At 41.2% G+C, this 15598-nt stretch overlaps 1 protein-coding gene across 9 annotated transcripts in view; it reads right to left on the bottom strand.

Moving 5' to 3' along the window:
• ankrd26 (ankyrin repeat domain 26) overlaps nucleotides 1-15598 on the bottom strand; it is a 135020-nt gene that overhangs the window by 33262 nt on the left and 86160 nt on the right. For all 9 annotated transcript variants that reach the window (XM_078219858.1, XM_078219849.1, XM_078219856.1 and 6 more), the window contains 5 exons: nucleotides 13127-13268; nucleotides 12454-12667; nucleotides 9490-9673; nucleotides 6801-6935; nucleotides 4405-5373 (listed from right to left, as the gene is read on the bottom strand). In XM_078219858.1, the coding sequence (XP_078075984.1) occupies nucleotides 4405-5373; nucleotides 6801-6935; nucleotides 9490-9673; nucleotides 12454-12667; nucleotides 13127-13268 (1644 nt within the window). The remainder of the gene's footprint in view (nucleotides 1-4404; nucleotides 5374-6800; nucleotides 6936-9489; nucleotides 9674-12453; nucleotides 12668-13126; nucleotides 13269-15598) is intronic.

The raw sequence follows: 15598 nt of genomic DNA, 5'->3' as shown, positions 1-15598 counted from the left end.
TATGATAGGTAGAATTGCTTGGCTTGTGAAGTACAGGTGAGTTTGGAACTATGGTTCCCACAGCTCTCTCCACCACTGGAGCTTTCCTTGTGTCATGCCTGGATGTCTGTTGTGGACGAATTGATAGAGACCGATTAGCATAATTAGTCAACAACCTGGCTATCATTGGGTCATGCAACTATCCGGATGGTGAACCAGACATCTTTTTTCATCTAGTAATTTTTATGTTCATATCTAAAATTACTGGCAAACTAGGAACTAATAATCCATGTCAGCAAGGACATAATAATGCATGAACACACTTAATGCAGCATGAAACATAGGCAGCAGAATTTTGCATGCGTTAAAATTTACAGAACATGGAGAAAAGAGAAGATTGGCCAGGACAGCATTAGAATAGCTGAATCTGGAGGTCACAAAGGCATAGATAAGGGTTTCAGCTGTGGACTGAGGCAGGGAAGAGATGGGTGATGCTGTGGAGGGAAAGAAGGCTTTCTTTGTGATGGAGAGGATATAGAGTTGGCAGCTTGTCTCAGTAGTGAATAGGGCTCCATGAATGCTAACAATGTGGCTTAGCCTGAGATAATTATCAAAGTGGGGCTGGGGGTTGGAATCAATGGTGAGGGGATAGTTCTGATGAAAGGTTATTGATCTGGAAGTGTTGCTCTTTCCCAGGATGATGCCCCTGAGAGTTTCCAGCATTTTCTGCTTTTGTTTCGGATTTCTAGCACCTGCAGAATTCTGCTTTTCAATGAGAGATGGTGTTTGTGTTGGAAATTAAAGACAGTAACTTCAGTCTTTGTATTGTTTAAATGGAGTAAGCTGCAACTTGGCAGCACGGTGGCACAGTGGCTCGCACTGCTGCCTCACAGCGTCGGGGACCCGGGTTTGGTTCCCGGCTTGGATCACTGTCTGTGTGGAGTTTGCATGTTCTCCCCGTGTCTGCGTGGTGTTTGTGCTGGGAATTAAAGACAGTAACTTCAGTCTTTGTAATGTTTAAATGGAGTAAGGTGCAACTCGTCCAAGACGGATTATTGGATAAGCTGTTCTATAACAGAAGCAGTGAACCAATTGAGAGAGGTGGAGGACAGGTAGAGTGGGCATCATCAGAATATTTTGAAAGCTGATCTGACATTCATGAATGACGGTATCAAAGAGTACGGTGCAGATAAGGAAGATGGAGCCAAGATCTTTTCCTTAGGGGATTCTGGAGGTAATGACACAGACCAGGAAGGGAAGCCTTTGTTCTAGGAGCTTTAATCAGATACACAAGAGGGTGAAAACAAGCCAGAGTCATCTCACTAATTAGAGAATGGAGGAAAAATGTTAAAGCAGGATGGTGTGGCCAGCAATGTTAAAGGCTACTGATAAGGTGGAGGAGGATGGGGAGGGATACTACATCATGGTCACAGAAAACACCATTTAGATTATAGTTACTATCATTTTAGTGCTATCACTGGGTCAGAAATCTACTTAGAGAGATTCAAAGCTTCCTTTCTTCCCTGAAGATTTTGAAGATGCTGTGATAGTTTGCAAGGTTGAGGTTGGGATTTCTTTTAAGAAGAAGTTGATATTTTTGAGAGGGAATGGGACCGTATCAGAGATCCAACATTTATGATATTCACAGGAAGTGAAGATCAGTTTAGAGGGATTGGACCAATGCTGCAGGAAATGCATAACTGATTGCTAATATAATTTAGGTTCAACCTACTATATTGAAATCAAATTAAACTTTTTTTAAGATGAGAAACTCCAAGGTGTATGAGCAAAGTAGCAACACTAATCGCAGCAGTAAGTAGACAAAATAAGGAGTCCTCACTTAAAGTTTTGGTTGCTTTCCTGAAAATCAGGACTTTTAAGCGAATCATGAGTCCCCATAGGAATCGGTGTTAAAGCCAGAGTTAGGATCCTTTGGACATTACTTGCTCGAAAAACCCATATACAAGTTAAAATACTGTACCATTCATGAGCAGCATTGTGCATTCCAAGCTGAAATAACTTTCAAAATAAAATACATCACTAAATATAAGAAATACAATATATAATAAGTGTAAAATGTTTTTAAAAATGACACTCACCCACAGTGCAGTAGGTGGCTCGGCTCCACCCAGTGGCAGAAGTTGGTTTGTGCCACAGCAGCTGAAGTTCCAAGGACTACCTGCACCGACAACTTCTGCCACCAGATGGAGGCAGGAGTTCAGTGTGATTTCAGAACAGGAGCCAGGAGAAGAGACTGAGGGGAGACAACCTCAGAACAGAGGGGTGCGAGGCACATCAAGGGGGCAAGGGTGGGGTGATTGAAAAAGGGGGACTGATCAAGGCAACAGGAGTAGAGACACCATGGAAAAGAGATCAACAGGTTGTCCATGAATACAAGTAGAAGAGATTAGGGAGAATTTTAGAATGCAGTGGATTCAGGTGATAAAAGTCAAAGAGAGTTGAGTTGGAGACTGTAACCGCCATGAATGATTAGTTGCTCAGAATGGAGGCTTGTAGAGAAAAATTAAGTTGGGTTGCTGGTTTTTAGTAAGAGGCAGGTTGTTGCCACCTTTAAGCAAAGTTTTGGGCAAAGGCAGGATATCAATACAGTCAACTATCAGAAGATCATGGATGGTATGGGCTTTGTTTGCAAGTGAACAGATATTCTCTGAGATTACTGCAGGGCATTGTCTAAGGCTGCAGTAGTGAGTGCGGTGAACTGGTTGGGAAGGAAGTTGGTGAGCGTTGCTGGGTGAGAAAGTTATCGAGGGAGGAGGATGGGGTCAATTAGGGTTTATGAAAAGGTGGCAATGAATGATGATCTGATAGAGAATTCAGAGCTTTTTAAAACTTCTTTCTCCTGTGAGTCCTGAGGCTCAAGTAAACCACGCTACATGCCTTTTCTTGCTCCCAGTACACTCAATGCTTAGAAACCAGTCTCACTGCAATATTTTCAACAATGTGGCTCATTTATTTCCACAACTTAAAACTGGAATTCATCATCTCAAGTTTCCTTTCTTCTTACAATTTATAGTTTTTTGAAAAACAGTCAGTGTCTCTTGGCTCATTCTATTTTCTCCCCCTTTGTTTCCAACCTTGGTGCTGTCCTATACCATGACCCTTTAAAAAGGGTATTTATTAGTCACAAGTAGTCTTACATTAACACGGCAATGAAGTTACTGTGAAAATCCCCTAGCCGCCACACTCCGGCTCCTGTTCGGGAACACTGAGGGAGAATTTAGCATGGCCAATGGGGTGATAATAAATTCAGTAAACCTTGATTTCATTTCTTTGTTCAATAATTCTGAGTTTTACAACACAACATTAAATAGTGTCTGTTGGTTAAGTAGGTTTGACATTAAATAGGTCTGAGCTTATTTATATCTGATAATGGTATATGTACGAAAGGCACCCAACTTTTGGAAAGGTTATAAATCAGAATGCTAACTCAGACTCTGCCTGCTCTGATGGACAGACAAAAAACCATGGCATTATTTGAAGAACATCAGGAGAGTTCTCCCTATTTTCATGCCAATATTTATCCCTCAAAGAATATCACCAGAACTGATTAACTGTCAATTTATCTCATTTGTTGTTTGTATAACATAATTATGTGCAAATTAGCTCTGGCTTATGACTACATATGGTGATTAATTACAGTGGCAGGACGTCCTATGGCTATAAAGTGTTTAGGGAAATGAAAGCTGCCCTGTATATACAATTTCTTTCTTTACAAATTTTCAGTTTGGAAGTTACCAACCTGCACAATATTATTAAAATTAGAATATGCAGGAAGAACAGACAGTGACGTAAACCTAAAGTAGAAAAAATAAAATGTGTGTTAACAAAATAATGGGGTATATTTTTTTTCCAAAAAGTATACTGTTACTTAGTCGGTTAGGACTGTATTCGCTGGAGTTTAGAAGAATGAAGGAAGTCTCAAAGAAACCTAAAAAATTCTAACAGGAGTAGACAGGGTATATGCAAGAAGGATGTTCCTGATGGTGCGGGTGTCCAGAAGGAGGGGTCACAGTCTGAGGATACAGGGTAGACCTTTTAAGACAGAGATGAGGAGAATGTTTTTCACCCAAAGAGTGGTCAGCCTGTAGAATTTGCTACCACAGAAAATCGTTGAGGTCAAAGCATTGCATGGTTTCCAGAAGCAGTTAGAAATAGACTTGAGGCAAAGAGAATCAAAGGATATGGAGGAAGGCGGGATTTGGCTATTGGGTTGGATGATCAGCCATGATCATAATGAATGGCGGGGCAAGCTCAAAGGGCTGAATGGTCTCCTCCTGCCCCTATTTACTATGCTTTACTTACAAAGTTTACTGTGGGAAGTTTATTTTCGCTATTCATAGTGAGCCACCAAAAAAAGTAGAAACAAAATCTAATTAGCTATTGAAATGTGAGTCACCACTGTACCTCTCTTTCTATCTTCTCATTTTCAAACTTGCAGATTTGTTCTCTCTGTTCAATGGTCTTGCTCACCAGTTCTTTATTTCTCTCTTCCACCAAACTTATCTGCCGTTCACTATCTTTTCGAAGTTTCGAGAATATGTCACTGAAGCGGTCTTGAACATCAGTGACTGCTTTTTCCTTCATAATACCTTTGTTTTGTGCATCTTCAAGCTGCTGCCGTAACAGCATGTTTTCGCTTTGGACTTGGGCCAATCTCTCCTGCATAGACTCCTGACGCACTGCAAATTTGCTTAACTGTTCCTTCTGCGATCGATTAGTGTGCTCCAAGTCATTTATTTGAGTCTGAGATTGATTCAAGTTCCTCTGAACGCTCTCCAGCATAAGGTTTTTCTCAGTAAGGGAAAGTGTTGCACGATGAAGTTCATAATCTAAGTTATTGGCCTTTGCTTCCTCTTTACTTAACTTCTGTGACAAGCTGTTATTAGTCTCACGGAGAGTGGAAATCTCATAGCTCCGTTTTTCATCTGAATGGTGCCACTCATCATGTTCCCTTTGAAGGATTTGTTCAGATTCACATTTGGCTGCTTGACTCCGTTCTAGCTCCTGAAGTGCTGCACTCAGCTGTGAACGGATAGCTTCCATCTCCGTCTCCAGTTTTTCCTTATTTTGTTTCTCAAGCTCAAGCTTGGAAGTCAACATTGACGTTTCAGTCTTTAGAGTATTCAGCTGGCTATTATACTGTAAAGCTGTGTGGGTTAAAGCTTCTTCGTTAAATTTCAAATCCTTTTTTGTGTCATCTAGCCTTTCTTTCAACGTCTCAACCTGCTCCATATACTTTCCCTGTTCTTCCTGATTCCGTTCACGCACGCGATCCAATTCAAGTTTTAGCACAGTAATTTCATCCTGCAGTGAACGGTTTTGTTGCATCACATCTTTTTCATGCTCATTGACATCACAAAGATGACCAACAGCCTTCAAAATAAGGAAGACTACAATAAATAAAGGATGTAATGGCAATATAATAAGCTAATGTCAACATTACAAATTGAGTCAGAAAACAGGTAGAAAATCATCCGCTCCTTTTAATTTCCATTTGTCCACCCATTATTTGGCTCCAAGATTTGCCAATACTGCTTTGTAACTGACCCCTAAAAGGTGTGTAGAAACAATCAGTAATGCAATCTTCTTTGATGACATAGTGGAAGAATACATTAATATGCTAGTTAGTTGATATTTAGTTACATTTGACAGCTGGTACAATCTACATCAAGTCATCTTAGAAATGCAACTTAAGAGGTCTTCCCAGAGGAATGCTAAAATCTGCTATTGAAGACCATAGCACCAATCGGCTCATCGACTCTCCGAAAGAGCATCTTATCCAGCAAACCCCCCCCCCCTAACCCTGCACATTTACCATGGCAAATCCAGCTAACTACAAATCTTTGGACACCAAGGGCCAATTCACCCAACCTGTGGGAGGAAACAGGAACATTCGAAGGAAATCCATGCAGACACCAGGAGAACGTGCAAATTCCACACAGTCAATCCAAGGATGGAATAGAATTGGGTCCCATGTGCTGTGAGGCAGCAGTGATAACCATGGTGCCACCGTGCCGCCCTAAGACTTATATTTTTCACAAAATAATGGCTGAAATAAAGAACTGTTAATAATTTATGTTATCTGGAAGTTATATTAGCTGGAGGTCAGGTAATAAAAATCTCTCTCTCTCATATATATACATAATATACACTTACACACAAGCAGCAAAGACCTATTTCTACACTGGGCAAGAAAGTTAATAATAAGACGAATAGTAATATTTGGATGGACTACAGTAAAACCTAACTTACAGATTGCACCCAAAGTTGATAAATGAATTGACAGAATTGTAATTTTTATCTTCCAAATTTTACATATTTGTAGACTCAAATTCAGTCTTTGTAACCCAATTGTGGTTGACTTGTTACAACTTAATAGGCTTTTGTTCTGCTAATGTTTGCTGAAACTTCCAAGGATAAAAAGAAGAAAGCAATATGGCTATTTTGAAACATGACGTGGAGATGCCGGCATTGGACTGTATTTTGAAACATGGCAGAAGATAATAGTAGCTTGGTCTTTAAGAGGAAAAAAATAATCTCTGCCCATTTCGGCTTATGGAAGTTCAAACCATGAAGTTAAAATTAAGGTTTCTACCAGATTTGCATTTGTTAACCTGCAGTATAAGATTATTTACAGAGGACAGATGCTCCAGAAGTAGAACATGATTTTTCTCACCGTTTCTGGATTTTTCACCTGATGTGGATTAACTTTCATAAAAATAGCTCAATATTCAGTAAAATAAATCATCACTGCCTAAAGCATGCTTCAATCATTTGCAGATAGTTTTGTGCTGATATACCTCCACATTTTTTACTGTTATCCTGTCTTCCTCTTGAATCTCACGTTGTCTGTGCAGATGATTGTTGAGGATTTCTTTATGCACAGCTTGCTCCTGGTTGAACTGTCTCTGTAATTCCTGTTGTTCTTCATTAAGCTGAACATATTAAATGAAGTTTAATTAACATTTTCTTTAAAAAGTTAATTACTTCAAAATTTATAATTTTAATGAGATTCAGTCTAACCTTTTTGAGGCATGTGCCCTTTGAGCAAGCACTGAACAAATTTTACTTCTGTTGTGAACATCTGGTTCTGTGATGTGTTTTTGAAATGTAATTTTTAGTTTTAGGAACATAAATTTTAGGTTGGGGAGCAAATTGTCAAAAGTAAACAGAAACAGCTGACAACAAAACTGATAAATAACCCTGAAATAAGTGCAATTCAAACTTATTTGAATAATATAATTATTATATAATAATGGACCTGGAGTTTTACAAAGTTTTTACTTGATATTAGAATTAGAGGGGAGAAAACTTAAATAATAGACTACCCATCTCTGAGCTTGTGAGGACAGGAAATCCACAGTTATTTCAAGAAAGGATGTGGATTATTCATGTTGTTCCCAGGTCAAAGAAGCTAACAGCAAACTTTTAAATAAGGGAGTTCCTTGGTGGATCCAGGAAGTCTGGAGAGTGGCATTAAAGATATAAATTATTCATGAGTTCCAGAATCAAAGGAGCGGTTTTGAAGGGAAAAAGATAGTTACTTTGCATTTTTATTTGTACAGTATGTGTTTTGCTAAAAGAAGCACCTATTTCAGCTTGGGAACAGACTGAAAGAGAAAAGCAGAAAGAGTGAGATAGAGAGAGAAGTGGCACAAGCTGTAAAGCAGCTCTAGACCAGAAGTGAAAGGGCCATTAGAAATCAGACTTATTTCTGAGATGGAGTTATCAAGCAAGAGTGCAGTCAGTGAAGCACAAGCTTGAGTTTCAGTGTCCACAATCATGTGGCACTTAAGGAGCGGTGAAGGGTCGCTTAGCTGGAGGCTTCTGTAAGGAACCCTAGAACATTTGCGCCTCGGAGAATAGCAGAAACTCCAAGAAGAACCAAATGAATTCCTGAGAGCTGTGGTATTTTGGTTTGGTTCCAGGAACTGAAGAAACCTTCACGAGTCGAAGTAGTCAATAAGTAGTCAAATAATTTCTGGGGTGGGAAGGGGTGGGGGGGGTTGTGGGATGTTGAAGTGGAAAGGGAAATGTTCAGTTGAGGACTTAAGTTTTAAAGTTTAGTATTGCCTTCAACTGTAAAACATAATTGATCATGTTTAGTTTTTCTTATTGTAAAGTATAACGGATATGATAGTGTTTGGTTAACATCAATTATGTTTTACAGTCGAAGGCAATACTAAACTTTAAAACTTAAGTCCTCAACTGAACATTTCCCTTTCCACTTCAACATCCCACAACCCCCCCCCCCCCCCCCCCGCCCCCCGCCCCCCCTTCCCACCCCAGAAATTATTTGACTACTTATTGACTACTTCGACTCGTGAAGGTTTCTTCAGTTCCTGGAACCAAACCAAAATACCACAGCTCTCAGGAATTCATTTGGTTCTTCTTGTGTGAGTCGTGTATTGTAAAATCATGTTTAAACCATGGAGTCTTGTGGCTTCATCCTTTCAGTAAATAATGGGGATTTTGAATTTCTCTTCAAACATTAATGATCTCTACCGGGATTGCAACACTTCATTGAATGCTTTTTACCTGTTACAATTAATGAGCACCATATCACTATTTTAAATTCTCCATAATTAAAACGAATCAAATGGTACAGGCTCTCATTGTAATGCAATCTTTGCATTTCTATGCATCACCTAAGTACCACTGTAAAGCAGTTCATCAGCATATACTTATTGCTAAGTCAACAATGTCTGTGCTGGCTTGGCTATGTTCATCAAATGGATAACAACTGTATACCCAAAGACATTCTGTATGGTGAACTGGCCACTGGCTAGATGCCCATACCTCCATTGCAAGTGAGATATGAAGATGGCAGTACTGAAATTGACAACTGGGAGATAGCTGTCAATGGCTGTGGTGTCTGGAGGCTAACTATATGACAGGGCATTGGAAGAGACACAGAGAAATGGAAAGCTCAGCTGACCGAGAAAAGGGCAGAGAGAAAACAGAGACCAGCGAATTCTGCACCTTTTTAAACCACTCTCTTCCTCTGCAGCAAATATGGCACAGACTGCCATACTAGAATGGGTTTGCTGAGGCATAACATGTTATGTTTAACACAGAGTTCACCGTCAAGATGCAAACTATTGTCCAATGGCAGGCTGCCATTAGTTAATTTAAAATGTTTTTGTGATGAAGCCAGTTTTGAAATGAAGATCCTTAAAACATCAGAAAGCATTGTGCATTGTGTCCAGGAAAGGCAGCTGAATGGATGGAAGGGGGTCAAGGGGATGAGGTGGTACCAAAATATGGGTTTAAGTGTAAAATAGATCAGCCAAAGCATTTTATTAAAAATGCTTAAATAATAAAATGTTAGAGAACTCATTCAGAAGTATTAATTTTGTACCCAAAGAAAATAGAATTTAATTTTCATATGTATGCAAATATTTTGCACCATTAAATGTTTTTCATTGAGACAAGATTTACTAGCCTTTTAACTAGCTCAAATCATTAGTATGAGACAAGTCTGACAACCTGTTCTATATTGTTGAGCAATGACTTCCTTTCCATTTCCATATTTCTTATCATCAGTTCCAATTCTTGTTTTGCTTTCAGCTCCTCGCAGTATTGCAATTCCTTTTTCTGGAGTTGTTCACGGCTCTTTTCATACAGCATTTCTGCAATTTTCCGCTTCTCCTCTTCCTGTTTCAGACTAAATCTTTATTTACAAAAAATGAATGGTCATAAGATAAAAGCACCATGATGTAGAGAGAATACTGATACAGTCTGCAAATTCAATCAGATTTTTTTTGTGTACGTTTTAACATGATGATCAAGAGTTTCTCAAATTAAGCTTTTTAAAAAAAACTTTCTGCCCTACATCCCACGATGATTTCACTACCACTCCTCTGCAAGGGTGACCAAAAAGCTTCATAAATAATGTTCCAAACACTGAAATGCTGGAAAATCTCAGCGGGTCTGACAGCATCTGTGGAGAGAGAACAGAGCTAAAGTTTCGAGTCTGGCTGACTCTTCATTAGATTGTCAGCACAGAATAAGTAGGCACCAGAAAATCATGGTGTTTTCTGTCCATTGAAATTCATGGATGGGAAACTGCAAGGCTTTCGATGCACGTGTTGTTGATGGGGCACTACCTTTCTAGGGGGCTGTGGATTCTTAAATATCTAACTTCATATTGCACTGAGTGTACCAGGACTAAACTAATATTGAACAACCCACTGATTAGGCCATCTGTTCTGGGACCCTTGCTGTTTGTCATTTTCATAAATGACCTGGATGAGGAAGTGGAGGGATGGGTTGGTAAGTTTGCTGACGACACCAAGGTAGGTGGTGTTGTGGATAGTTTGGAGGGATGTCAGAAGTTGCAGCGAGACATAGATAGAATGCAAGACTGGGCGGAGAAGTGGCAGATGGACTTCAACCCGGATAAGTGTGTGGTGATCCATTTTGGCAGATCCAATGGGATGAAGCAGCAGTATAATATGAAGGGTACCATTCTTAGCAGTGTAGAGGATCAGAAGGACCTTGGGGTCCGGGTCCATAGGACTCTTAAATCGGCCTCGCAGGTGGAGGATGCGGTCAAGAAGGCGTACGGCGTACTGGCCTTCATTAATCGAGGGATTGAGTTTAGGAGTCGGGAGATAATGCTGCAGCTTTATAGGACCCTGGTTAGACCCCACTTGGAGTACTGCGCGCAGTTCTGGTCACCTCATTACAGGAAAGATGTTGAAGCCATTGAAAGGGTGCAGAGGAGATTTACAAGGATGTTGCCTGGATTGGGGGGCATGCCTTATGAGGATAGGTTGAGGGAGCTTGGTCTCTTCTCCCTGGAGAGACGAAGGATGAGAGGTGACCTGATAGAGGTTTACAAGATGTTGAGAGGTCTGGATAGGGTAGACTCTCAGAGGCTATTTCCAAGGGCTGAAATGGTTGCTACGAGAGGACACAGGTTTAAGGTGCTGGGGGGTAGGTACAGAGGAGATGTCAGGGGTAAGTTTTTCACTCAGAGGGTGGTGGGTGAGTGGAATCGGCTGACGTCGGTGGTGGTGGAGGCAAACTCGTTGGGGTCTTTTAAGAGACTTCTGGATGAGTACATGGGATTTAATGGGATTGAGGGCTATAGATAGGCCTAGAGGTGGGGATGTGATCGGCGCAACTTGTGGGCCGAAGGGCCTGTTTGTGCTGTGGCTTTCTATGTTCTATGATTTATAGAAACATAGAAAATAGAAGAAGGAGTAGGTCATTCGGCCCTTCGAGCCTGCTCCGCCATTCACTTTGATCATGGCTGATCATCAAGTTCAATACCCTGATCTGCCTTCCACCGCCCCCCCCCCCCCCCCCCCCAATATCCCTTGATTACTTTCGCCCCATGAGCTATATCTAATTTCTTCTTGAAATCACACAACATTTTGTCCTCAACTACTTTCTGTGGTAGTGAATTTCACAGATTCATCCCACAGAGGTTGTAAACTTACATCTACCATGAATTTCAGCTTCTTCCAAAAGACAGGAAAAAAAGTAAATATCGTACGTGCTAAATATTTTTCCAGATGGTAAACATTGTAATTAATGACAAACATAGCATTAACTGGTTAAGGAAAGAGGTGAATGTAAATTTACATTAAATCAAAGTGAATTTGAAAGATATCAGTTGTCGTTAGTAAGCCATTAAAAATAGTAGACACATCTGGTGGAATTTAATGCCCTCCGCTGAGGCAAACTTGGAAGTAGAGGGGAGAGAGCATGCATTTAACCAGGTGGAAGATTGCCATATGGGGACCCTCAACTTCTCGCTTCTTCTCTGATAAAGTCTGGAGCAGGAAGGTTCATGGGTGACCCACTGCCAACTGAGGTTCTTAAGTTGACAATTAATGTCCACTTTAGGGCCACATCTAACCCTACTGTTGGAACACCAGCAGCAGGCAAGGAACTTGTTATGCTGGGAGCCCAAAGGAAAAAACCCTGTTGGGTTTTGCTTGTGGGCTACCAGAGGGGGTCCCTTGTCAGGCACTCAAGGTACCCAGCTTTGAGAAGGTGAGGGGGTTTGCCAATGAAAACCATGCCCTGTACATTGCTATCCATCTCCCATGACCCACATCCTTCCATCACTCACTGGCCTGGGTCCCTTGCTGATTCTGCTAGCAGCTCGCAGTGTAATAGGGGGAATGGGGGGTGCGGGGTGGCGTGGTGCTTGATCCTGAGAAGGTCTGCTACTGGCCTGATTAACAAAGGTCTTCCCCAAGAGAGGCTACATGGGGCTCCAGCTCTCCCACTGCAGTTAACAATCTTTCCTCCACAGATCATCTGGATTAAATTCCATCCACCCATTGAATGAACCTTTCCATGTCTACCAGAAGAGTACCAAGGCAGTAATTTAAAGTGTTAACATTATTATATTTTGTACCTTTGGAAATGTGTGAAAATTTAATATAAGCTTATCAGAAGTAGTAAATTATAATAATATAAACTAGAACATACTTGACACTGTTAAAGTCAGTATCTCTCTCCATTTTCTGGCATTCTAGTTTGGATTTTATTTCTCTAGTTTGATCCAATGTTTGATGGAGCTCTTTTCTTTCATTCTCCAGATATTTTACTTTATCTGAAAGCAAGGCATAACGTTTCTTTTCTCGCTCAACTGCTCGTTCATACTCATGAACCAGATTTTGGATTTTCAGTAAACTTACAGAGTCTGTCGTTGAAAAAAAATTATAAAAACAAAATCAACTATTTAAGAAATCCATTTTGATAGAATTTACAATTCATTAAAACAGTAGAATTAACAAATTTATACATGTACAATACATTGCATTCATTGGTTTTTCATATGGTTACAGAATTGAATTTCAACACATGAACAGACTTTCTTGTTCAATAAGTTCTTTCATTCTTATTATATATGTTGCCTATGTAGTACTAATGTTTGTTAAAATAAAAAAAAACATAATCTAGGTCAAAATTGGAGTTGGCAAGATATATTCTTATTGGCTTAATCCAAGGCCTTTCTATAATTACAGGAGGAAGCAGAAAATCGGGAACTAACATCCGCCATTTTTGCATATAATGTCAAAATAAACAATAGTAGTCACCAATTGAAAACAATACGAAAAAGAGAGTGTGTGTGTGTGTGTTCTGCATTTACCTTCCTTACCTATTGCCTCTGCATCAAGCTGTGCAATTAACAATGGAGTACTTCTATAAGCAGAACTAGGTGATTCTGATCCATCTGTGGCAGTATCAGAGGACTGTGTAAGATCGTCCAAGTCATCAGAAATAGTTACTGGTCTAGTGAACTAAAAACAGGCAAATGGGAAATATGGAATTGCCAACACAATAATGAATTGTACTAATAACTACTGTATAGTAAAAACATAACATGTTAGGAACACTGAAAAGGTCAGGCATCATTTGTGGAGAGAGAGCTACTGTTTCAGACTGATCATCGAAACTGAAAGTTAGAAGAATCAGGAAAAGGGGAGGGGACAAGAAATTAACAGAATTGATTAAATGGACTAACTGAGAATGGGTCAGGGCAAAAACAAGGTTATATGAGAAATGCCCAGAAACTTGCCTTGTTACTTCTATAGGTCGCATTATCATGTGCCTCCAGTTCTGAATTTGATCTGAAATACTATGCTGCATTTTACTAATTGGTTTGCGATTCTAACTGAAGGGTCAATTTTGCCTTTTGCACCTGCGTGTGTGGACATTGGGACTTCTGTAGATACATTATGTAATATGGCTACTTAAATGGTAGGCCTAAGGAGAAACTGACACGAAGTGAGGTAGGCAGCAGTTAATGTCAGGAGTGACACGATGGTGTCATCTTTCAATCATCTTCTGTCACTGGACTGAAACAGGAAGTCCATACCAGTGCCATCATCATTGTGCATCTGCAACAGGAAGTGGCATGGATTCCACCCATAGGCATGTGTGCAGTTGTGCACCCATTGAATGCTCGCCACCACTTGCTCACCTTGTTCGTTGCCCCACTCCCAACCCTTAGTCTCTTTGTTCACCGCCCTACTTGCTACTTTGATTGCTATCTCACTTGCCACTTTGCTTGCTGCCCACTCAATGCTTTGCTCGGGGCACTCTCGATCCACAGGTCGCTACGCAACTCTCCGTCCTGCTTGCTAATTTGTTTGCCTCCTGTAGTTGCGGTGGAAGCAAATGAATCCATTATTTTTAAAGGGCAATCTGCAGCTTTCATACTCGTAGCACTTAGAAAAGGCTGTCAAAAGGATGCAGCACAATGCAGTGCGTGCAGGGATGGTTGGTGTGCAAGGAAGTGCCACTCCATGTTTCACTGACACATCCCCTGTGGTTCTCCTGCAGACGGGGAGGGAAAAGAGAGAAATACTATCCACAGAGGACAGGAGAGTGCGCCACCTAGTTATATGAAGGACGTCTGCTAGAAGTTGCCAAATAAGTGAGCAGCTGCTGGATGATGCATTTCAATGACTCAATGAGGGTTGGCGGGGTGGCACGCTTTCATATATAACATGGCAGCCATGAGATACGCCGCGACACAGACGCCCCATGCAAAGGAACTCAACAAGGAACAATGTGTGCATCAAGGTAGAGGATAGCATCAAAACAGAGCTCAGTGCAGTGCCAAGCATGGATAAACACATGCAGCAGGCCTCGCAGCGTTGTAATGAGAGCCTTGAAAATAGCACTGTCTCTAAGTATCACAGAGGCAGGAGAGGTGTACCACACTCTCTTTCATTATGTCATTGGAGGAGAAGAAAGTTCAATGCAACAGAGCAGAGATATATGGCTGGTGATCTGTTCTTGCTTGAAACTATAACGCAGATGGAGGTGGTGGTGTCAGTAGAGTTTGGCTGTGTGTTTGGAGGGGTGGGAGTTGGTGGGTAGCAGGCCAGGCTGAACTAGGGGAGCTTAGAATGATTGAGGGATGTGGTGGCTTTGGATGTAAATTCTCAAATACGCACACTAAGAATGGGTGGCAGCACCCAGTAACCACGGCAGAGATATGTGGGAGCGGGTGAAGCTGACGAGTGACAGGTACAACACATTTCTAAAGGAGGAGTGTGAAATGTACAGCTTCATACAATTGCTGAGCCTCAGGGGTTAGCAGTAAAGCGGCTGCTTATAGAACACCAATGGGAAGTATGTGGGCATCTATCAGAGTTCCCAGAAATTGTTCACTCCCATGCACAGACAATGAGAGGTGCCATGGGCCTGGTTTATGAGTTTGTGGCCTCCTCCATTGAGTGGTGACACCGTACAACCGTGCCACAGCAACTTCTGCAAGACGTGCCGGATCATCGACATGGATGCCATCATCTCACATGAGAACACCATCCACCAGGTACACGGTACATACACTTGCAACTCGGCCAACGTTGTCTACCTGATACGCTGCAGGAAAGGATGTCCCGAGGCATGGTACATTGGGGAAACCATGCAGACGCTACGACAACGGATGATTGCACACCGTTCAACAATCACCAGGCAAGAGTGTTCTCTTCCTGCTGGGGAACACTTCAGCGGTCACGGGCATTCGGCCTCTGATCTTTGGGTAAGCGTTCTCCAAGGCGGCCTTCACGACAACGCAGAGTCGCTGAGCAGAGACTGATAGCCAAGTTCCACACAC

The sequence above is a fragment of the Mustelus asterias genome, chromosome 9, assembly GCF_964213995.1.
Source record: "Mustelus asterias chromosome 9, sMusAst1.hap1.1, whole genome shotgun sequence".
Lineage (NCBI taxonomy): Eukaryota > Metazoa > Chordata > Chondrichthyes > Carcharhiniformes > Triakidae > Mustelus > Mustelus asterias.
This window is presented reverse-complemented; position numbering and strand designations above follow the sequence as displayed.